Here is a 24680-nt window from a genome sequence, read left to right as displayed (position 1 = left end):
ACTTTCTGAGCAGTACCTGCTTAAACAGGAAAAACACAGATATAATTATTTAAGAAACATTACAACAAGAGAGCTATGTAAGTTTATTACCGCTCCTGGTGTGACACTGGAACATACCAAGAGTATGATTGGTTGATGTTTGTGACTCAAAGCAAAACTGGGAAATCACATGTGCAGTGACAAAGAAGCTAGGATGTTTCCTCCATTGGTAGAACAGTCTTCTGGGATGGGGAACCTCTCCCCACGTATGAACGGGACCCCCTGTTTTTTGTCCAAAGAGAATGTAAACGAATGGGCCCAGTGGCGCCTCTATGCATGAAGAGATGGCTCTGGTTTTGCACCAGCTAATCCCCACATTATCTTGTCTGTGCGTTGGGATTACATGCCTCACAGAACCCGAAACCCAGGATAACCTGAAACCCATGTGACGTGCATCATAATAAAATTATTTTAATTTAAATAGCTCTTCCTATTCATGTGCTTCAGGAGGAGCCATAATTAGATCACGCTTGCAATATATGCCTCCTTCTGCGTTTCAGGAGAGAACCTGGTACATAAGCGTATGTAGGCCATGTAGGTTTTCTTTCTGGAAGGCTCTGCTAACCCAGGCCAAAAAAATATGGGTAGCAGGGAAGAGCTCAACTGGCTACTTTCAGTGAAGGTGGAAGAACAATGAGATGCACGGATGTAGGAACAAGAGAAGATTTGACTCTTCCACCGGCATCCAAGAATGGCTCAAGGGAACCCCCCTCCTCAAAGCTCACCCGACCTTGGGGCTGGACCGTTCCCCCTCGTTTCTCAAAAGCCTGAGAAGATTAAGATGGTAAACTTTTCTTCTCTCTAGCCAAGAAGAACACTCAGAGAGCCTCCCATACCTTCTTTCCCTGTGCTCTCAGTCTTAAGACGGGAGAGGGGAATGGACGCAGAAGACAGTAAGTGTGACACCAAAAAACATGCCTGCCTCAAGGCAAAATCCAAATATTAAAAGACATTTTAGGGGCGCCTGAGTGGCTCAGTCGGTTGGGCGACTGCCTTCGGCTCAGGTCATGATCCTGGAGTCCCGGGATCGAGTCCCGCATCGGGCTCCCTGCTCAGCGGGGAGTCCGCTTCTCCCTCTGACCCTCGCCCCTCTCATGCTGTTTCTCTCTCTCTCTCTCTAATAAATGAATAAAATCTTTAAAAAAAAAAAGTTATAGGGGCGCCTGGGTGGCTCAGTCGGTTAAGCGACTGCCTTCGGCTCAGGTCATGATCCTGGAGTCCCAGGATCGAGTCCCGCATCGGACTCCCTGCTCGGCGGGGAGTCCGCTTCTCCCTCTGACCCTCCCCCCGCTCATGTGCTCTCTCTCTCTCTCATTCTGTCTCAAATAAATAAAAAAAAAATCTTTAAAAGACATTTTAAAAAGGATGCTTTATTTTTACGAAGTTGATTAAGTGGCCCATATGCCCCAACAACACTGAAAAATCACTGGTCATATGATGTCTCAAAATGATTCCTGAAAGACCCCAAGACCCCAGTTCAAAGTCTCCCTTAAAACTACTGAGTTTAGGATCAAAGACTAAACCACCATCTAAGCAATGGTAAGAGTTCCTGTCAGGGGGATAACAATCATCGTATTTGGGATTTGAAAGTCTTCACTCATACGATGGACTCTGTAAAACAAACTGAGGGTTCTAGAGGGGAGGGGGGTGGGAGGATGGGTTAGCCTGGTGGTGGGTATTGAGGAGGGCACATTCTGCATGGAGCACTGGGTGTTGTGCACAAACGATGAATCATGGAACACTTCATCTAAAACTAATGATGTAATGTATGGGGATTAACATAAGAATAAAATTAAAAAAAAAAAGTCTTCACTCATTCTACTTCAGAAATTCTTCAGATTCTACTTTATCTTACTCTTTGTAATGATCAATTCTAAGAAGAGTTCAACAAGCTAGGTGTTTCTCCTTCTCCAGCTGATTCCCTGAAGGTTCCTGAAAGGAGGAGGGCTGCTACCCATCCTCCTCCCATCAAGGCTCTAAACCATGGGCAGTATCCACTCTGCGGCCCAAACTGAGAAACTTTGAGGACTGGTATTTGGGGAGGTAAAAGGGCTGAAAAGAGAACAGGTTAAGGAATCAGCTTCAAGACCAAAGAAGGGGGAGGTGGTCACTTGGCTTCTACTAACCACAAGCCTGTCAAGGTGTACAGGACCCAAATGTGTGTTTGCCTTCAGGGGCTTCTCATAAAGCAAACTCACATCCAGTAGGAGGTCTAGGATGAAGTGTCCACCTGGTTTTCAAAGTACACTCTGCAGAGGTGTTACCTAAGCTAATCTACAAAAAACTGCCTTGTGAAGACTTTCCTTCCTTTGTTAAAGAATGAAAGGGCCCAGGATTCGCAGATTTGGGAATCATAGTTTGGGTGATTCAAGAGAACAGGCACGGGAGAGCACACATTTAAAATTCGATCACCTATTTCATCAACAGGAAGGGTCTCTCTCGTCACCTCCCTCGCCTTTTTCTCTTTAGGAGAAGGTCTTGAAAGGAATGAATCTCTCCAAAGACTGGAGGACTAAAGTGGGATTCTTTGCAGAAAGAGGAGTTGCTCCCTCTGACACTGAGTGGAAGCTGCTTTAAGCTGAGCTTGAAGAAGACACCTCAGGTATCTGCAAGGCCTTAGGGAGGTTCTGCTCATTATCAGCGAGTCACCGCGATCATAAAGAGAAAAAAGTTAAGTTTAACCATTTCCCATTGCAATTAAGGGTCACCACTTAAAACTCTACTGTCAATCTAAAGGGATATAGTAGGCAATTACTCACGTTTCCTTAGCAGTCATCAGAAGAAAAGAGTTTAGTAAATTAGAATATTTTTCTTTGTTATGACATGCCAAATATATATTTCAAAATGAGTACAATTTCAGTCAAAACTTGAATGAAGAGAATGGTTTATTACAACATTAACTGATTGAAGCTGTATTTTTCTTTAAAACCAGCAGGCAATTTGTTAACAATGCCTGTTTTAATATGCCAATGTGTTTTATGCATGGTGTTCATTTTGGTTTCTATTCATTCTACTTTCATCCACTTGCCAAATAAGAAACCACTATATTATCTTCAAAAGGTAATAAAAGTGCTCACAGTAGACATATACTGCAGGAGCAGATAAGGGTCAAATTAATTATCATTTCTGATAGATACTACTATTTAAAGTACCCACCTCCAAGCAATGAAGTTAATAAACTAATCTTATAAATAAATGTTGTAAAAATGTTTGCAGGCAGAACATTTCAGTGTCGAGATTTATGGCCAGACATACACCCTTCATGTAAACATATAATATATACTAAATATATTAGCCTAAGTATATTTTTTTCTGAAGGTAAACAATTAAACCTCATTTAATAAGAGTTAGCTGGCATGGCAGAGTTAGGAAGACAAATGCTCTTGTTCAGTGTCATCTTTTAAATGGAACCTGAACATCAAATCTGTTTTTCATCAGTTTAAAGTTCCTATTTTTTTTTTATCCTTTGTGCCATATTCAGTAATGTTTTCCTTTGTTACAACGTAACACAAGTTCATATCAGCCATGTGACCCAAAAATGGCCACTCTGAATCAAAGCATTTAGTGTAGTAAATTGATAATCCCTCAACACAACTGTAAGACAACCGCAGTCTTACTAGGCCTTTTGTATACGCTATTGAAAGACAAACCTCTCATTATCCTAAAAAGAAACCCTACCCACTAACCTTCAGAAGCTTAAAATGACCCTGGTGCGAGACAAAAAACGCACAAGTGGTTACAAACCAGGCAGATAAAGCACAACACTTTACCATACCCTAATCATGTCAGCCCCCAACCAGAAAACTGCCCTCGACTAAAATATATCTTCCAGAGTGGCTGCCGGTCCTGCGCGTCCTAACAGCTACATTTTCATTTCTAAACGGAGGACCTTTATTAAGGGCAGCTCATCTCCCTGTTCCAAGAATGACAGAATCACCTGAAGGAGCTTTAAATCTTGCTTTCCTTTTTTTTTTTTTTAATCCTGTAGCCTCTGAATGAACCGATCATCATCCATATTCAGAAGAAAAGAACAATTGTTTGCCAACAAAGGAAAAAGAATTTAAGTCCTGTAAAGTCCTCTTTCGATACAAAAAGGTCAGAAGCTCCCGGGAGCAGTTCCCCGGGCTTTAATGAAGACTTCAGTGTCAGAAACAAAAGGCTGACTCCATTAGGCTAGAATCCAGTTGTATTTCTTTACTAGTAACAGCATACCCACCTCTTCTCTGAGTTCTGTTCTCAACAACGAAAAAAAAATAGAGGAAAGAAAACCAGGTAAGAATAAAGAAGTCTAAAAGAGACAGTTCAGGTTGACCTTTTCTACCTACAAAAGATAACCCAGGGAACAGAAATACCAAAGGAACAGAGTGGATGGTTTAAAAAATACCTCGCTTTTGCTTTAATTTTAAAAAGTCTATTAAATGTAAAAAAATGAATCTGTTTAATCATGATAAAGATGATAGCTGTTGATCTGTGCCAACCCTTGGGGTACAATCATAAATAATGAATTTGCATGGAATCACTTTTCAATTGAAAACATTTTCTTGGTGCCAAAAGGAAAGGGGCCTTAGATGTAGAGAATCCATCCAAAAAAGTTTTGAAATCCATTTTTCCAGATCCTTTCAGATAAGCAAGCTATTCCCTAAATATAATCTCATCTTTTTGCTCTCTTGGGGAATATGTTTAACTATTTCAGGTCGTGAGCACAAAGGGAAGTGTCCATTTCGGCAACAAGTGTCCATTGGGCCGCAGAGTGGATACTGCCCATGGTTTAGAGCCTTGAAGTGTCCATTTCTAAATTTGGAAATTTAGAAAGTGCTTTCATTTTTTTTTTTGCTTACCCCTGAAATTATACAAATTGCAGAGTACATTCATAAGAACACAGTATTTGTTCCTGAACATTCCCTGGGGGGGACTGGCCCCTAACCATCTCACCATCTGGGTCACCACTCCCTTACCCCTTGTTCCGACGTCGGTCCTGGCTGTGATCACCTCTCTCCCCAGTCTGATCCCTCAAGGAGTGGTCAAAGGCGACCAGGATGAGCCTGGGAGAGCGGGACCACCGTGGAAGCTCACTGCTGTAGCCAGGCTCACGGCAAGCTTGGAGCCGGGGAATGACGCAGGCCTGGCTCATCGAAAGCGGGAACACAAAAAACAAACAAGCCTCCATTCTCCTCTGCAGAGACCGCTCCAAACTTCATAGGTTCCCTAAACAAGGATGTGGAGACACAAGGACTCTGTTTCCTATTCATTTTGGGGGAAGAGGGATGGAAGCTGTCTGCGCTATAGACAAGTAACTTTTTTTTTTTTTTAAAGATTTTATTTATTTATTTGAGAGAGAGAGAATGAGAGATAGAGAGCACGAGATGGGGGAGGGTCAGAGGGAGAAGCAGACTCCCCGCCGAGCAGGGAGCCCGATGCGGGACTCGATCCCGGGACTCCAGGATCATGACCTGAGCCGAAGGCAGTCGCCTAACCAACTGAGCCACCCAGGTGCCCCAAATTTCATAAATTTTAACATATTTTGGCTCTTTTTTTTTTTTTAATTTTATTTATTTATTTGAGACAGAGAGAATGAGAGAGAGCATGAGAGGGAGGAGGGTCAGAGGGAGAAGCAGACTCCCCGCTGAGCAGGGAGCCCGATGCGGGACTCGATCCTGGGACTCAAGGATCATGACCTGAGCCGAAGGCAGTCGTCCAACCAACTGAGCCACCCAGGCGCCCTAGACAAGTAACTTTTAAGCGACCAGGCCAACAGACCTTCCCACCTCTGCAGTCACTGCAAAGAGAAAGGGCTCTCAGGTCTAGCACGGTACAATTTCGAGTACCTACTCCTGATGCCTGCCCATGACCTGTAAGTGAATTAACCCCTTTTCCTAAACTGATTTTCTTTTAGGGCTGAGTGTGCCTCAGGGTTTTCAGCGAAGGTCACAAGAGTTTCAGCCTTTCAAAACCACCACTGCCCACCATTGTAGCACCGGGAGAAGTATCTTTTGACTTTGCTATTTATCCTCCCTTGTTGTGATTTTGGGGAATCCTTTTTGAGTAGGGTAGAACACAATGGGTGGGATATTGGAGATCATTCAGTTCAAAAAAACATGTACTGTATATGTATTTAAGTCAGGCAGTCCTGAGTTCTGATTCTACTGCTTACTAGCTGTTTGACTCAGGGTACATTATTAACCACCCCCACCAGCCTTCACTTCCTTCCTGGAAAACGGGGTGAAGCCAGCAGGGCTGCGGTGAGAATCGGGGCCACCCATGAGGCTCCAGGCACAGGACTCACATGTAGCAGGAGCCCGGCCAGACAGGGGACAGTGAGGGAAAGTGCTTTTTCAAACTGCAGGTGCAGCCAATGGATCATGAAATCAATTTTGTGCCTCATGACCACCATTTTGTCTTTTATATGAACTAGCATAGAATGGATATAATAGAAAATAGAGTGCAAAGCACTAAGAGTGATAGTGTGTGGGGAAATGTGTGTTTCTGCACGTGTGTGTGCACATGTGTGCATGCAGGATCGTGAGGTACAGCAGTTCTACTGTGGACGGCAGTCACTGGGTGCCCCGGTCCCCAGCAGATCGGTCAGTGGCTCGGAGCTGGGAATCTCCCTAAAATAAATACGAACCCTGGCTCTGCCCCTTATTGTTCAGTGGGTTAAGCTCACAGTGCCTCCATTATTAAATGTGTCCGACGATAAGGATAACCATATAACTTAGGTGAGGATGAAGTTGGAGATAGCAGGGAAAGACAACCAGCACCAGATCAACAGAAATGAGAGAGACAGCCTCCAGGAGAGGTAGGAAAAAGCCAGGCATTTGGGGAGAGCTGAGAAAATACATCAGGGTCTTCACAGGGGACCACATAGTATTAGTGGGGTACAGAGCAGAGTTCAGGAAAGAAACCAGGTGGGAGAGGAGCCAGAAAACAAAAGAAAACAAGTGATACTTCTTTCCTCTTGTTCCTGGTGAGAAAAACGCTGGGTAGGTTTCTGTTCCATGTTACCCTAAAATTCACATTGTGCTCACTTTTTTTTGTTTCACCATTTAAATTTATACAAACAAGTTAGTTTATGTGATAAGCAAGAGATGTAAAAGAAATCACCAAGGACCACAAAAACATAAATAGAAAGTCATTCCAGAATCTGTTCCTGTTTTTTTTCTTTTTAAGGATTTTTTTTTTTTTTTTTTAATTCATGAGAGACAAAGCGAGAGAGAAAGGCAGAGGGAGAAGCAGGCTCCCAAGGAGCAGGGAGCCCGATGCGGGACTCGATCCCAGGACCCTGAGATCATGACCTGAGCCGAAGGCAGACGCTTAACCATCTGAGCCACCCAGGCACCCTCTGTTCCTGTTTTTAATTAAGTAACAATAATACTGGAAAGGCTAGTGCCCTGATCCTTAGTAATACTAGGTACTACTTATGTAGCATTCCTAAGAGCAGGGCATTGGGCCACCAACATTTTCTCATCCCGTTAAATTTTCACGACAAATCTGTGAGGCAGTAATTACTAGACCTGGTTTAAGGACAAGGACAGTGGAGCTTGGAGGCCAAGTGACATCATCAAGGTCACACACTTGTTGAGACAGACTTGGAATAAAAACGTGGGTCCTATTGACACTCGGTCAGCGCTCTTAAAGGTTCCACCCCTGGCTGCCTCCCGCAAGATTTCCTGGGACCCTTTACGCATTCTGCATATCTCTCAAGACTCGCTTTCATCAACCAACACTGTGCCTTAGAGGCAAAGGCACATAAAGTGAGAAAATAAAGATTCTGTGTTTACAATGGTTGGTGATCATTATCTACATGGATACAAAGCTTAGTACTGTTTTGTAAGCACAGTCTCTGCAGGATGCACGCACCTTGGGCATGCTCAAAAGTAGGGTGGGAAGTTATGGAAGAGAACCAAGACCTGGTGATGTCAAGGTGTATTTAGGCTTTGCTCAGATGTGCTTCCAAAACATCAGTGGCAGAGCCAAGAATCATCTAACGTTATTTCTTTATTTATACAGTTCTTTTATGTACACAAGCATACAACCATTTCTTATTAAGAAGCATTAAAAATAATGCGGGACATGTTCCTCAATCCTTTCATCCAAGGACATGAAAGTACTTTACAGACAACGCCCATCATCTCTGCTAACTAATCTCGTTTGGCCCATTTCAGAGATGAGTACAACCAAAATATAAAACTTGGGAATTTCAACTCATTTATTTTCTACTGTAATCACTTAAGTCATAGTAGCCAGAGGGAATTGTTAAATACAGGGATTGAATGTGCTGAAAATGTCTTTCCATTTTTCCTGAAAAGAAGGAGGTTTAAAAAAAAATTTTTTTTAAATGGACAAAATAGGTGGAGGGGATTAAAAGGTGAACTGGATGTATTATGCTGACCATTTCATAATGTATATCAATATGGAATCACTGCGATGTACACCTGAATCTAATACAATACTGTATGTCAATTATTCTTCAATTAAAAAAAAAAAGCAAAGCACAGAAGCATCAGGGATAGGAGAGCTATTAAAGATTTTTAAATTGCGGTAAAATACACATAACACAAAATTTACCACCTTAATCATTTCTAAGTGACGAGTTCAGGAGTATTTAAATATATTCACATTGTTGTGTAGCTATCCCCACCATCCATCTCCAGAACTCTTTTTATTATTCCAGCTGGAATTCTGTACCCATTAAACACTAACTCTCCATCCCTCCCTCCAGCCCCTTGGCAAACACCATTCTACTTCCTGTCTCCATCAAAATGACTACTTAGGTACCTCATATAAGCAGAATCATACAGTATTTGTCCTTTTGTGACAGGTTTATTTCATTTAACATAATGTCCCCAAGGTTCATCTATGCTGTAGCTCATGCCAAAATTTCCTTCCCTTTTAAGGCTGAGTAATAATAGTCCACTGCGTGAACATACCACACCTTGTACATCCATTCATCTACCTAAGGACATGGGGACTGCTTCCACATTTTGACTCCTGAGAACACTGCTACTATGAACATGGGTGTACAAATATTGCTCAGAATTTCTGCTTTGGATTATTTTGGATAAATATCCAGAAGTGGAACTGCTAATAGGATACGATAATTCTATATGATCATTCATAAGTGATTCTATTTTTCATTTTTTGATAAAACTCCATTCTGTTGTCCTCAGGGGCTACATTTTACACTCCCACAAGCAATAAAAAAGGGTTCAAATTTTGTCACAACCTCGCCTGCACTCGGTATTTTCTGTGGTGTTGTTTTGTTTTGTTTTCTAAAGTAATCTCTATACCCAACATGGGGCTCAAACTCATGACTCCGAGATTAAGAGTCACATGCCCTAGGGACTGAGCCTGCCAGGGGCCCTGGTATTTTCCGTTTTATTGAGAATACTGACTCTAGTGAGGCCTGTAAGGGGCATCTCACTGTGGTTCTGAAAGGAGTATCTTGATTTTGATTGTGAAATTACTTAGAATAATAATTCCAATTATTTCAGAGGCCAGTGGTAGGCAGCAACAGTTATACTCAATCTTAAGATGGAAGTCCACACTCTCCTCCGTTTTGGGTGCTGTATTCTACATGTTTTCTAATAAACAGGCATTTGCAAGCTCTTTCTATTCACATGCCAGGAAGCACATTTGCATGGCTTTCTTTGTCTCATTCCCCATGTTTCTCATCTCAAGGGTGTGTGTGTGTGTGTGTGTGTGTGTGTGTGAGAGAGAGAGAGAGAGTGTTTCTCAGCTTCCTCTGCTAGGCAGATGATTGTAGAGTATAACAAAACCCCAACTTAAAACAAAAACAAAACAAAAATCAGCTAAGTCTGGAGTTGAGTAAATGTAAGCACCAAAGCAGAGGGTAGATGGAAGACCAGACCCCAGGGCTGCAGGCCTCAGGCCAGTGGGCAAGGGGCCTACGCTGCCCTGGGCTATATACTTGGAGGACAGTATTTGCTCAATCAATAATTTCTAAATTTTTATTGAAACTGAATGGATAAACCACGAGGAATGACAGGAGCTCGTACTGTGCATAATTCAATCTCTGGAACGTTTCCTGAAAGTCACACTTCTGGGGCACCTGGGTGGCTCAGTCGTTAAGCGTCTGCCTTCTGGCTCAGGTCATGGTCCCAGGGTCCTGGGATCGAGCCCCACATCGGGCTCCCTGCTTGGCGGGAAGCCTGCTTCTCCCTCTCCCACTCCCCCTGCTTGTGTTCCCTCTCTCGCTGTGTCTCTCTCTGTCAAATAAATAAAGTCTTTAAAAAAAAAAAAAAGAAAAGAAAGTCACACTTCTATTAAGAAGCAGGATAAGAAAACAGAATCAGGTGCTGGGTCAGGAGAAGCACTCCACACTCACTGAGCCAGGCCTCACAACGGCTCTGGGCAATGGTACTAGGAGCTGCCTCGTGAGGGGGAGAAACCTGAGGTCCAGAGAGACAGCACTCCTTCTCGTGTGCTCTTCTCAGTATTCTCTACTGCCTCCTGGTCACAGTTCATTTACTAATGGCCAGCTTCTACGTCTCCCCAAAGCATCTATACGCACAGTGATGCTCAAAGCCCAGCAGTTTCATAGCAAGCCCTCTGAGACAATTACCTTTGAAAAGTTAGCTTTATTTCCTACAGCAAAATTGTATCATTAAAACACTTAAAACCCATATTTCCCTATAGAAGCCTCTCAAGTGCTAAACAAATCATTTGTCATTTTCTTTTCAGAATTAGGTGTTTATCAGTGGATAAAACTGTGGTACCTGTGGAAGTCTGAGTCCAGAAATTTCTCTGGTAAGTTATTAAATCTAACACACACACACACACAACCTGGTATCAGATAAAAATACTTGCTGTTAAAAATATATTGCAGCAAAAGGATCAACCCTTCATTTTTTCTTTTAAAAAAGCAATAAAATTAAAAGCAATTAAACTTAAGTTCCCTCATAAGAAGAACACACGACAATGCCCTGACTTGTATACCTGAGGTATGATGGACATTTTCTTCCTTAGATCGTGAAGCCCAATTTCAGTTGTCAAGATCTTATCAATCCAAATTCTCCCTTCCGGTTCTGACAATCTAAAAAGCGCTGAGATGAGGGAACTTTTTCCAGCTCCTGTTCTTCCCACAATGCCAACCTGTAAAGAGATCCAGGAGGGATTAAGAATAATAATACACAACATACCTAGGAGAAACTGTGGTTGTTGAAGACGGATTAAGGAAGCTCTGTAACGAATGTGGTGCGAAAGAGGGTCTCAACTTCGGCACTGCTGACATTTTGGGCTAGATAATTCTTCGTTGTAGAGAGCTGTCCTGTACATTATAAAATGTTTACCACTATCCCTGTGCTCTGCCCCAAATTGTGGCAACCGAAAATGTCAGACACTGACAAATGTCCCTTGTGTCTGAGGGGCGGGGGCGACAGGGGGGCGGGCACTGTCCTTGGGTGAGATCGATTGGGTCTAAAGAAAAGATAAAAATAATACGATCAGCCCACTGGCAGTGAAAAACCAGCAATCTCCTCAGTGGCTGGCAAGTCAGTTTTAAAATTAGCATTATTCCTAGCATCTGGGTATTTTGTTTTTTGGGGGGGTTTTTTGTTGTTTTTTTTAAAAGATTTTATTTATTTATTTGACAGAGAGAGACAGCGAGAGAGGGAACACAAGCAGGGGGAGTGGGAGAGGGAGAAGCAGGCTTCCTGCTGAGCAGGGAGCCTGATGTGGGGCTTGATCCCAGGACCCTGGGATCATGACCTGAGCCGAAGGCAGACGCTTAACCGACTAATCACCCAGGTGCCCCAGCATCTGGGTATTTTGAACCTTGAGAATTTCTTGGATAATTTTATACAGATATCAACAAGTCAGAAGCATTCTATGTAAAATAGTGATCATTTTCCCAGAATTCTACCACCTAAGAGGAATTATTCCTTGGGAGAACAACCAAAACATTTCTGGCTATTAAATACCTGGTTACATTCTGTCTCGAAAGGAAACATCTTAAAATTCTAAAATCTAAGTCTCAGTGTCTTAAAAAACAGTAGCCGGTAGCTGAAATACCCATAATGAGATCGTCATCAACAACAACACAAATAACATTTGCTTTTTATATGGGGCCTTTCATCTGAGCAGTTCGAAAGGCATTTTGCAAAGTAATTAATACTCACAATTACCCCCTTGGGAAAGATACGTGTTCAGTATCAGTCTGGTTATTAGAACCGAAGCACAGAGAAATTAAATGCACTGACAAGATCAAAGCACCAATATAAAGCAGGTAAAATGCCGGTCAGGGATGAAACTGTGTTGTACAAAATTGGTTATTAGCTGTGTGCATTTAAACCTGTATGCAGGGGCGCCTGGGTGGCTCAGTTGGTTAAGCGACTGCCTTCGGCTCAGGTCATGATCCTGGAGTCCCGGGATCGAGTCCCACATCGGGCTCCCTGCTCGGCGGGGAGCCTGCTTCTCCCTCTGACCCTCCCCCATCTCGTGCTCTCTCTCTCTGTCTCATTCTCTCTCTCAAGTAAATAAATAAAATCTTTAAAATAAATAAATAAATAAATAAATAAATAAATAAATAAATAAATAAATAAATAAATAAACCTGTATGCAGAAACTGGCTTTTTTTTTTTTTTTTTTAAATACCAATGAGCTTGACCAACACCCAACTACAAATTCCCTGGTGGGAGCTTCCCAAGAGAGGATACCATCTCATCTAGGTAGTATCTGGAATCAATGAAGGGTATTAAGACATGCTTCCAATCATTTGTAAATTCATTCAGTAAATTTTTAAAACTCACAGCTTTCAACAGAGAACTTTCTGAGCACAGATTCTATGCTGGGAACATTACATATTATCTCAATGGAATACTTCTGAAGTTTTAAAGCTTCACTTGTGTAACTATTGATGGCACTTCAAAAAAGAGCCTACCTTTATAGAGATAAATGTAAGGAAAGTGGCTTTGGCTAATTTTATCATCTGTATAGGCATTTTGTACCTTATAGTAAGTCCTAATTTATATTTCACAGATGGGTAATTTTCCACACATGGGTAGGTCCAAGCACGTGCACACGCACACACACACACACACACAGAGCTCCTATGTTTCTGTGTATTTCTAGGTGTTCTCAAATGTAAATAAACACATATCAAGATACAGGCAAGAGTTGTGTCTCTGACATTTCTGCAAAGAAGACATCCAAATGGCCAACAGACACATGAAAAAGTGCTCAACATCACTCGGCATCAGGGAAATCCAAATCAAAACCACAATGAGATACCACCTCATACCAGTCAGAATGGTTAGAATTAACAAATCAGAAAATGACAGAGGTTGGCGAGGATGCGGAAAAAGGGGAACCCTCCTACACTCTTGGTGAGAATGCAAGCTGGTGCAGCCACTCTGGAAAACAGTATGGAGTTTCCTCAAAAAGTTGAAAATAGAGCTACCCTACGACCCAGCAATTGTACTACTGGGTATTTATCCAAAGATACAAATGTAGTGATCCAAAGGGGCACATGCACCCCAATGTTTATAGCAGCAATGTCCCCAGTGGAAGGGGCCTAGATGTCCATCAACAGATGAATGGATAAAAAAGATGTGATATATATATATATACAACGGAATATTATGCAGCCATCAAAAAATGAAATCTTGCCATTTGCAATGATGTGGATGGAACCAGAGGGTATTACGCTAAGCAAAATAAGTCAATCAGAGAAAGACAAGTATCATATGATCTCACTGATATGAGGAATTTGAGGAACAAAGCAGAGGATCATAGGGGAAGTGAGGGAAAAATGAAACAAGATGAAACCAGAGAGAGAGAAAAAACCAAAGGGACTCTTAATCTCAGGAAACAAACTGAGGGCTGCTGGAGTGGTGGGGAGGGATGGGGTGGCCAGGTGATGAACACTGTGGAGAGTATGTGCTATGATGAGTGCTGAGAATTGTGTAAGACTGATGAGTCACAGACCAGTACCCCCAAAACAAATAATACATTATGTTAATAAAAAAACAAATTAAAAAAAAAAAAGAATTGGGTCTCTGAGAATGTATGGATGCTCCCATGCTATCACCCCAAGTGAAACCGATCCACCTGTGCAAACTGGAACATTTGAAGACTTTTGGTAAAGGGCCAGGATATGGCAGGGGGCACGGAGGGCTTCCCACAACCACAGGACTGTGATCTCCAAAATCAACTAAGAATAAACATAAAAATGCAATTAAAAAAAAAATGGGTTCTAGCTATTTCTCTCTATTGTCCTGTCATCCAAACCGTAGCCCATGTCTTTCACAGTTCACCAATGGGCTTTACCAATTTCCCATGGAGAATATCGCCAATATCAGTAAGCTTACATACTCAAAACCAAACAGATACTTCGAGATATTCTTATTTAAGCTGATTTACAATTAACCCTTTATGTTTTCCTAATGAGGCTGAGGTTGGTTTCTGACAACCACAGCAGCATGTGAGACATTTATATCTGGATCTCTCTTTATAGATCAAACTCAACATGATTAACTTACAAGCTGCCTTTTCCAACTTCCCCATCTTAATCTCATAACTTCTTTCCTAGGCTCATGGGCTCAACACATTAACCTTACTTGCAGCTTCCTCCCCGTCCAGCATGGCACCAGGCCCTAAAGATTCTACCTCCACAAGCTTTCCTGACTCAGTCCCTCACCTGAGTGCAAGGCTGCATGACCTTTTAAAATACAAAATCAATGCTTAATCATAGTCAGTGCAAAGGAATGTAAAAAGTCAATAAATACTAGCCATAACCCCAGCACTTTGATTTAAAACCATTCTTCAGGGATGCCTGTGTGGCTCAGTCCATTAAGCGTCTGCCTTCAGCTCAGGCCATGATCCCAGGGTCCTGGGATCGAGTCCTGCGGGGGGCTCCTTGCTCAGCAGGGAGGCTGATTATCCCTCTCCCACTTCCCCTGCTTGTGCTCTCTGTCAAATAAATAAAATCTTTAAAAAATAATAAAATAAAAATAAAACCATTCTTCAGATTGATATATTTTCTTTCTAGACCTATGTCTAGAAAGATACAAGCTCATAGATTTAAACAAAATGAGTAATATGAACCTATTGTAGTAAACTGTTTTCACTTAATATTTCAAGAGAATATTTTAATGGCCACATAATATTAGACTATATGCGATCATTGATTTAAAGGTCCCCCTATTTGTGGATATTTAGGCTATGTCCAATATTTTATTATAAATAACTGTGTTGAATATCCTTGAAGCTAAATCTTCACAAACAACTCTAATTACTTCCTTAAGAAAAATTCTTAGATGTGGAATTACTGAAAAACAGGTATAAACATTTTCAAAGGAGTCTGTTAAGTAATGCCAAGCTACCCTCTAGAAATAAGATACCAATTTTGACTCCTGTTTCCCTGCATGTTCACAAGCCTGAGTGTTATAACATTATTTTTATTTTTATTTATTTATTTTTACAGAGGGAGTAAGTGTATACATGAGCAGTGGGGGAGGGGCAGAGAGAGAGAGAGAGAGAATCTTAAGCAGGCTCCATGCCCAGCATGGAGCCTCGATCTCAGGACCCAGAGGATCATAGCCTGAGCTGAAACCAAAAGCTGGACGCTTAACCGATTGAGCCACCCAGACACCCCTATAATTTTGTTTTACTTGACATCAGTTTGATTCCAAAAAGTAGACTCACTTTCCCCCTTACATCTTGCTAGGAGTACACAATGGCTACTGGCTTCCTATTATCTGCCTCTTCCCACCACGGTCACGTGCGCTCACTCCTCGGACCGAGTTTCTGCAGGACAGCTCTATGCCTATTACACTGTCTCAGGAAGTCCCTTCTATGAAAGCATCTCCATGGACTCTCCATCCTTAAATCGCCGGGAATCAGCTCCCTCGGGATTACCAGGAAGTTGCGAGAATTACATGTGCAAGGGTGTGCCCCGTACCTGGTCATTCACTTCCCCAAATGCTCTGCAGGGGCTTGATCCTTCACTTGCGGGATCAAGGCATTGTGTCTTTGCTGATGCTGGTCCCACCACCCTGAATGTTCTTCCCATGCATTTCTACCTGCGGAGATCCCGCCCACATGTCACCAAGTCTATCCCAAATGCCTAATTCCTTGCAAATGCTCTTCCTGTCCCTGCATGTGGGCTTCTCTCACGCCACAGATGATCTTTTTCTAAACTTTGATAAAAATCGTGACCGCCTTCTAGCTTATTTAGTAGTGAATTTTATACGACCTTCCTTGTACTTCTGGACAGCAGGATCTGTCATGGATTCACCTTTGCATTCTTTTTATTACACGTGGTGTCCTGTGCCAAACAGGCATTCTATACAGAACTGAGGCATTTAAGTCAGGATGGACAAGTTCATAGAAAATCTACTGCCACACTGTTGAGGTATAGGATAGGCTGGGCAGAGAAGGCAGACATGGCCCATGGAGCCCATCACCATATAGATTAATGCAAATGGCAGATGACAACATCCACACTGGGCAGAGGAGGCAGACATGGCCCATGGAGCCCATCACCATATAAATTAATGCAAATGGCAGATGACAACATCCACACTGGACCTGGTTATGGCCACGTTATACCCCAAGGCAGTGATGGCTACTGTTGTCCGAACATCTGTTTGGCACCAGTCTTGGAGCTGGGGGGTCTCATCCTGTTGAAGTGTACAACCCTAGGTGACCTATTACTTCCATTTTGCAAGAGATCAGAGGGAGGCTTATTAAGGCTAATTAGCTTGCCTGAAATAACAGAGCCAGGAAGGGGCAGAATGGGACTCAAAGTCATGTCTGCCCAATGCTTGTCCATTCTGCTGATGGCCTCCTGATACGTGGGTGGCCTGGCAACTCATTACGTCCCTCTCCCTGGCTACAAGAAAGTGGGGACAGGACAGCTGTGGTTGCGATCAAGGAACTGGCCTCTCTTACTGATCTTATTGCCTGACATTTAAAGCATGATGTGGATATGGGGGGGGGGTATAATGTGGAGGATGGGACAAAAGACCTGACATCTTTGAGCAAAAAGGATACCCGTGGTCAGGTGGGCACCTACAGCTGGAGTGAGGAGAGAGGCCACACAGACCTACTGGCCTGCTTGGGGCCGTGAGATGAATTTTTCATCCCAACAGGTGGTGAAAGGGCCTCAGATATATTGCTATACTTGGCGGTCTGTGACTCCAGGCCCAAGCAGGGCCCAGCCTGATACAATACCAAGGGACCCTATAGGAGGGCAGGGGGGGAAGGCTGTAGAGCAGAAGAAACGCTGTCTGTGATGCAGAGAGACTCCACCAAAAAGACAAATAGATGCATAAACATAGAGTCATACAGAATTAAATTATAATGTAAATTTCATAACTTGCAGAATATAAAGGTAAATAAACCTATAGGGAGGGGACATAGAACTTTCTAGAGTGTCATGATCAGTCACAGGGGTTGGGATAATTCATGAGCCCAATTTCAACTGTCAAAGGACATTTCTTAGAAATCATGAGTTACAGTTCTCCAAACCTGCCTATGGGAGAGAAGACTTTTTAGCAGGGCGGGGGCTCGTTCAAAGGGAATTCGGAGACAAGAGGTCTGGGTGGGCTTGAGAGTCAGCATTTCTTTTCTTTTTTTTTTTTTTTTAAGATTTTATTTATTTGAGAGAGAGAGAATGAGAGACAGAGAGCATGAGAGGGAGGAGGGTCAGAGGGAGAAGCAGACTCCCTGCCAAGCAGGGAGCCCGATGCGGGACTCGATCCAGGGACTCCAGGATCATGACCTGAGCCGAAGGCAGTCGCTTAACCAACTGAGCCACCCAGGCGCCCAAGAGAGTCAGCATTTCTAAGAAGTTCCCAGGTGATGCAGCTACCACGGTCTGGGCAGCAAGGAATGAGAAAGTCAGCAGAGGAAGTGAGATAAACTGGAGGGAGGTGAGGGGTTTCTGAGAAGATATTATGTAAAAGAGGAGAAAACGTAGGAAACTATTATTCTTGCACATTATAGCAAGGTCTAGTACACATCTGTAAAAATGTATTATCCAAGTAATAGCTCTGAGCAAGAAAAAAAAATAACAAACCAAAATCAATCTACCTCTAGAGCTGGAAAATGCTTTAAAATGGCCCAGTACTCTTTAAAATGATCAAATCAGCCACAAAATCATCTAAATGAAAAATGCAGCCAGTGTTTAGAATCTAACCAGGAAGCCTAGGGTGCTATTTACCTCATTTTGGTTCTTTATTTTTACTTGTTATTTCTTCCATGAATTAGAAACCTGCTTAGTACCTATTACATTTTCCTGTTTACTGTAAGTTCGAGGAATCCCGACAGCAGAGGAAAATGCTGGAGGAGAATAAAGCCCCGCCTTTGCTGTGTTGGTGCATTACCCCTTCGTTGACCCTGCAACAGTCTGTCCCAATCAAATACAACACCAAAGGATGGGGATGGTGGTGTCCCCGAATAACAGGGCTGGGGCTGGGTGGAGAGGAGACAAATCCTGGGACCTAGCTCCCCAGGCAGTGACGTCACTTCATGACTCCGTGGCCTGGCTATAGTCGCTAATCACATAAATGCCGTGGAAGGGGACACTGCCGAGGACCAAGACACAAACCAAAAGTTACTGTCCTTATTATAACTGTCTCCAAATTCAATCCCCTCAACACTGCAGAATCTCAGATATATGATTGGGGGGGCGGGTTAAAATGGAAAAATACAAACCTGTTATATTTCTAAGTTTTACCACAGTTTCTTAGGTAATTCAGTGAATGGCTTCGAGGGAAATTTAAGATGCGTGCAAGTTAACAGAATCATGTCTAGAACGTGCGTTCTGATGGACACACGGTCTTCAAGTAAGCAAGCATCCCTGACAGGCTCGGAGGGACAGAACCAGCTACGGTTAACATTCTCTGGACACGGTCGCCCTCCCCGTCCTCCGGATCTGCAATTGGGGCTGGAAATAATGAGGAGCCAGCTTTTGCCACGTGACTTACTAAAGCTGCTCCCTGGGTATCATTTGGGTGTTAAGTCGAATATTTATTCTTTCATGTCACAAGGGTATAATCATTAAATTATGGCTACAGTCCACTAAATGCATCTGGGGTAGAAAGAGCTTGAAAGAGCAGGTCTTAAAGTATTTAACACATCTAGGTAACGGGCTGTTTACAGGAGCTGCCTGGGATGCACATAAGTTTTTGTGACTGGTTTGCTTCACCCCTGCGTATTACTCACTCACCGTCCCCACCAGCAGACCCTCAGCCCCACGATGTGCCCTGCACAATACCATTTTCGGGGGAATGAAGATGAAAATAAGCAGCCTCAGGGTACTGTGAGATACAGAACCCAAATTACAAAGCAGGCTGCCAGTGCTACCTTTTATTTTTCATTTTCATTTTTAATTCTCTTTTTTAATTGTGGTAAAATGCATGTAACATAAAATTTATCAACCCAGCCATTTCTCAGGTGTCCAGTTCAGTGGTGTTAAGGACACTCACAGTGCCGTGCCATCAGTCTCCAGAATTCTTCTTGCCTTGCAAGACTCAAACCCGGTGCCCGTTAAACACTAACTCCACATTCACGTCTCCCCCAGCCCCTGGCAATCACCATCCTACTATCTGTCTCTACGGATCTGAGCAGGTCAGGAATCTCATGTAAGTGGAATTAGACAGTCTTTGTCCTGTTTTGTCCTTGAGCTTATTTCATTTAGCATAATGTCCTCGAGGTTCTTCCATATGTCAGAAGTTGCTTCCTCTTTAAGGCTGGATAATACTCCATCGTATAGACGTACTACATTTGTGTATCTATTCCTACACTGATGAATAACTTGCGCTGCTTCCATTTTTGGCGTTCATAATGCTGCTATAAACATACGCGTACTGTAAATGCTGTCATAAAAAATACATAAGATGCTGTGGAAGAATTAAGGGTCTCGTAGAGGCAGATGCATCTGAGTTGACTGAAAATGAGACGACTTTCACCAGCCAGATAACAGAAGGGAAGGGTCTCTGGAGAGAGAGGGGCAGAGTGCACATGCTGGGGACGGGGAGGACAGGAGGCTTTGGAAGAAGCTACACAATACCCATGTGGGAGTTTGGCATGCTGGGAATTGAGGCTGGAGGGCGCCTGGGTGGCTCAGTCAGGTAAGCGTCTGCCTTCGGCTCGGGTCGTGATCCCAGAGTCCTGGGATCGAGCCCCACGTCGGACTCCCGGCTCAGTGGGAAGTCTGCTTCTCCCTCTCCCTCTGCCCCACCCCCCTGGCTCATGCTCGCTCTCTCTCTCTCTCTCAAATAAATTTTAAAAAATATTTACGGAATTGAGGCTGGAGAGGTAGGTGGGGAAAGAGCTTGCCCTGATGTGGGTTGAGGGACCCAAGTCTCACTGCTGACGGACAAAGACACAGGCAAGTGCAGGTCACAAATCTCTCAGTGGTTTCCTGCATACATCATCCCCCACCCCCTTGGGTTTCCTTTCATCAGCTTTGGGCCTTTTTCTGCTTCCTGCTGGGGGCTCTGGCTCCTGACCCCTGACTGGGTCACAGATTCCAGGCTCTTCTCTGGTGGCTGAGAGCTGGCCATGCAACTCCAGCTCGAGTGGATCTGAGGCCTCGCTATGGTTCCACCCCCCAGCGCACCCAGACTGGGAGCAATCAGGAGGCCCGTAAAGATCAGATCTGTGTTTCAGAAAGAAGCAGTCCACGGGTGGGAGGACAAGGGAATATGGGTTATAGGAGGTCAAGTCTCCGGAAAAGGACGGGACTGAGGGCTGTAAATAGAGGATGCCATGGGGGAGGAAGAGAAGGATCTGAGAAATACAAAGAAGTAAGAATAGGTAGGAACTAGATATTGAAAACGTTAGTGATGAGGAGCTAGGGTTGACTTCCAGGTCTCAGGCATGAATAATAAGAGTGTCCTGGATCAGCCCACCAAGCACCACGAGGGAGCTCACAACACGAGGAAAGTCTGGCATCCCCATTCCATGGTCAATTTCCAAGACTTCCCAATAGGATCACCAGATCTAATTTATATCCACAGAGGCACCAGGAGCCCCCCTGGCACGTTCACCAAGGAGCCAACAAGCAGATGCGGTGTTCAATCTTTTGTGGAAATTTTGAAGAGGCAAGATGGCTTAAACAAACCTTCTCCCTTGATTTAATGACTGCTGTCAGGTGCTTCAAAACCAGAGGCCCGTCCAAACTGTACGAGAAGTTGACATTATCAAAGACAATCGTGCCTTCTTGGGGCCAGCTCGGCGGAGGGCGCTTCTGGTATTCCCAAGGGGCTTCTTTCTCAAGGTCTGTATACTCCATCACCCTTTCCACTGAAATCATCTGAAAGACAAAGGACACCACAGGGCTTGGGAATGGAGGTTCTCACAGGTATTATGAGATTATAAATGAACTGTTGATCTTTTATACCAGCTGGTTAAGGACATCTCAGGTCTCAATATTCCCAAAGGACAGGAGGAAGAGTCTGATGAGGACTTTGATGATTTACAAACCTGTGCATGGTCTTGTAACACTTTCCCTTAGGGCTACTTCCTTCAGCATTACATTAAAACTAAAAGAATTACAGAAGTAGAGATTTTTAGAGAATGTTAGAGATTTTATTTTATTTTTCCACTTTTCACATCTGAACAAAAAATACAAGGATTTTATCAAAGAAAGGAATACTTGTGGCCAAGAATCCATAATCTGGCTACAGAAGAGCCGTCTGTCTTAGGGGAGCTGAACTGGCTAAGTCATCAAATCTCATTTTAATGATGAGTCACTTTCTCCTCTATCAGAAGAGCACATGGGAAAGATTTCTTTTTCATTGTTTTTCCTCTTTAGGAGAAGGTGCAAATATTCCAAAGAGGAGGGGCGCCTGGGTGGCTCAGATGGTTAAGCATCTGCCTTCAGTTCAGGTCATGATCCCAGGGTCCTGGGATCGAGTCCCACATCAGGCTCTCTGCTCCTTGGGAGCCTGCTTCTCCCTCTGCCTCTCTCTCTCTCTCTGTCTCTCATGAATAAATAAATAAAATCTTAAAAAAAAAAAAAAAATTCCAAAGAGGAGATAATTTACGTATTGACTAAGGCCTCCAAACAACCATCCTGATACCTTTGACTAGCACATCCCGAGAAGGAGCTTATTCTAACCAGAAAGAAGGGACACCAGCAAATTCAGGTGCTCAACACATACAAGAATAAATGCTAAAATGGGCGAGGGGGCGCAAGGGGAGACACCTATTCATTAAACAAACACCCTCAAAACACTGAATTCTTCTTTTATCAGGAATGAGGAATTACCCATTAAGAAACAAAAATAAACAGGCCTCTAAGAAATTAGCTTATATCCTCTCCAGGATTTCAGAACCTCCCTCCTACAGAGAGAGACATTTATTACATTTGAAGACAGTTTGTGGTGAATATAAAACCTGCTGACATAGCACACAGAAGACTGAGAAAAAGATGTATATATTTTATTTTACGTTAACCTTAAACAGATGGAAGAAGGCTCTAAAAAACTTGATTAGCTACAATGTAAAAATAACAGTTTTAATATTTTACATTAGAAGTGCTTTTATGCCATTTAATGGCAGGGAGACTTGAAAAGGCTCAGAACGTTCAGATAAACATTACCATATTCTCCACTTCGGCGCTTTGCCTGACACACCACTGGAACATCCCCATGAGTGTGAGGGCGTAGGACAAGGCCAGGCCAACCTGCCCAGCATCTACAGCAGAAACAGGAAGAAGAAGGGGAATAAAATTAGTTTCTTTCTTTCTTTCTTTCTTTCTTTCTTTCTTTCTTTCTTTCTTTCTTTCTTTCTTTCTCTCTCTCTCTCTCTTTCTTTCTCTCTCTCTCTTTCTTTCTCTCTCTCTCTCTTTCTTTCTCTTTCTTTCTTTCTCTTTCTTTCTTTTCTTTCTTTCTTTTTCTCTTTCTTTCTTTCTTTCTTCTTTTCTTTCTCTCTTTCTCTCTTTCTCTCTTTCTTTCTTTATTTGACAGAGAGAGACACAGCTAGAGAGGGAACACAAGCAGGGGGAGGGGGAGAGGGAGAAGCAGGCTTCCCGCGGAGCAGGGAGCCCGATGCGGGGCTCAATCCCAGGACCCTGGGATCATGACCTGAGCCGAAGGCAGACACATTCTTAACCCCAAGCACAGGTCCTTCTGTCACGTTACCAACAAGATTCCTTTATAATATTTAAGTACATTGTATATAATGATAGTAACAGTTATACTTTTACTATCTGATGATTGAGACCATAATGAAATAGGAAAGTCGCCATAAATTCAGAAAGACTGTTAAGTGAGCTTATTAATCCCCACAGGATTGACACACACTTGACTGTCTGCCACAGGTGAGAAATAATGTCACTATTCAGACTCCCAGCCCGATGGTTTCAATAGCCCCGTTACCTAATTTCACATACTATGGCCAATATAACCGCAGTTGGAAACCACTAAAAACAAGGCAATGGGTTCTCAGAGCTAGTGCTTTTAAATCTAAGCTATTCCTCTCACTGTTCCATTATTAAATACTGTGATTCAGCGTTGTTACCATGGAATAGTTAGGGATAGTGAACGCATGCCCTGCACACCAACACCTGCTCATCCGGTACCCACCTGGCAGGGAGGCTAGCATTCTCTCCTGCTGAGTATTTTCTCAACCCAGGGTACCAGGCAGGTACAGCCAAAAGATCCGAACAGCCCTATTGTGAAAACCTAAGCCCTAAGATGGACAAAATGCGTAACGGAAAACTTGGTTCTCTCCTCACAACAACCAGACGCCACACCGGGAATGTACAGAAAGTGAGCTGCTACAGCTGCATGGTCCTCAACCTGTCTGAAGATGGAAGGAACTCGTCGGGATCCAAATGACCACTCAGCATGGACCACGCTGCTGAATCACACCTGACCTGACACACGGCAAATGCTTTCATGTGATCCATTAGAACCAAACAGTACATGGCATCGGACAAGGTGGCAAGAGTTTAATTTAGTAACTGTAGACGCAGCTATAAATTGTAATCATACCACAAATAGTTCTTCACATCTGTACTTACTTGTTGCCAGAATCAGGGACCCAAAGGCAACAACAATGACCAAGATGGCACAGATGGCATCCAGACGCACGGCGAACCATCGGGACGTTGTCAGGAACAAGAACCATGCCTCTGGATTTGGGGAAGCAAAATAAGCAAAAGGAAGAAGTAGAAAAACCACGTTAACTACTCTGAATGAGGGAGAGCATTTTGCAAGGGTGAGCTCCAGGAGGTTTTTACACAACATGGACAGCAAAGTTCCACACCTGAGGAACCTAAAGGTTCCAGAAAGCTAAGTTCTGACACAGGACGATGTATGGTCCAGGTAAGAATCCGTACAGTGGCTTTGTGGGAAGCATGCACTGAAAAACTCAACCCAGAGATTATAAACAAAAATAAGATCATCATAAAAAACATGAAAAAATGGGCTCATCAGTGCATTTTTCATAGTGCCAAACCTCAACGTGAGGCTTGTCCACTCATGTGGTTTACTGTTCCCAGTGCTGATAGCAGAAAGCACAGCAGCTCCCACGTTGTTTCCAGCACCTTCCATACTTACTAGAGGGCCCTGCACAGTGTTTATTCCTTAGGATCCAGTAGCTCAAGGATCACTTTTGCTAAAAGTACCTACTTGCAGCTTTCAAAATGCCATCTTATCTTCAAA

At 43.2% G+C, this 24680-nt stretch overlaps 1 protein-coding gene across 1 annotated transcript in view; it reads right to left on the bottom strand.

Annotated features, from left to right (window-relative positions):
• Positions 1 to 24680, bottom strand: part of ABCC4 (ATP binding cassette subfamily C member 4) — a 247301-nt gene that overhangs the window by 31154 nt on the left and 191467 nt on the right. Inside the window, exons 23-26 of the mRNA XM_035003178.1 lie at positions 24038 to 24148; positions 22613 to 22707; positions 21131 to 21322; positions 10996 to 11151 (exon numbers count right to left, since the gene is read on the bottom strand). Coding sequence (XP_034859069.1) covers positions 10996 to 11151; positions 21131 to 21322; positions 22613 to 22707; positions 24038 to 24148 — 554 coding nt within the window. The remainder of the gene's footprint in view (positions 1 to 10995; positions 11152 to 21130; positions 21323 to 22612; positions 22708 to 24037; positions 24149 to 24680) is intronic.

This window comes from Mirounga leonina, unplaced genomic scaffold, assembly GCF_011800145.1.
Source record: "Mirounga leonina isolate KUSES-001 unplaced genomic scaffold, KU_Mleo_1.0 Mir_127, whole genome shotgun sequence".
Classification (NCBI taxonomy): domain Eukaryota; kingdom Metazoa; phylum Chordata; class Mammalia; order Carnivora; family Phocidae; genus Mirounga; species Mirounga leonina.
This window is presented reverse-complemented; position numbering and strand designations above follow the sequence as displayed.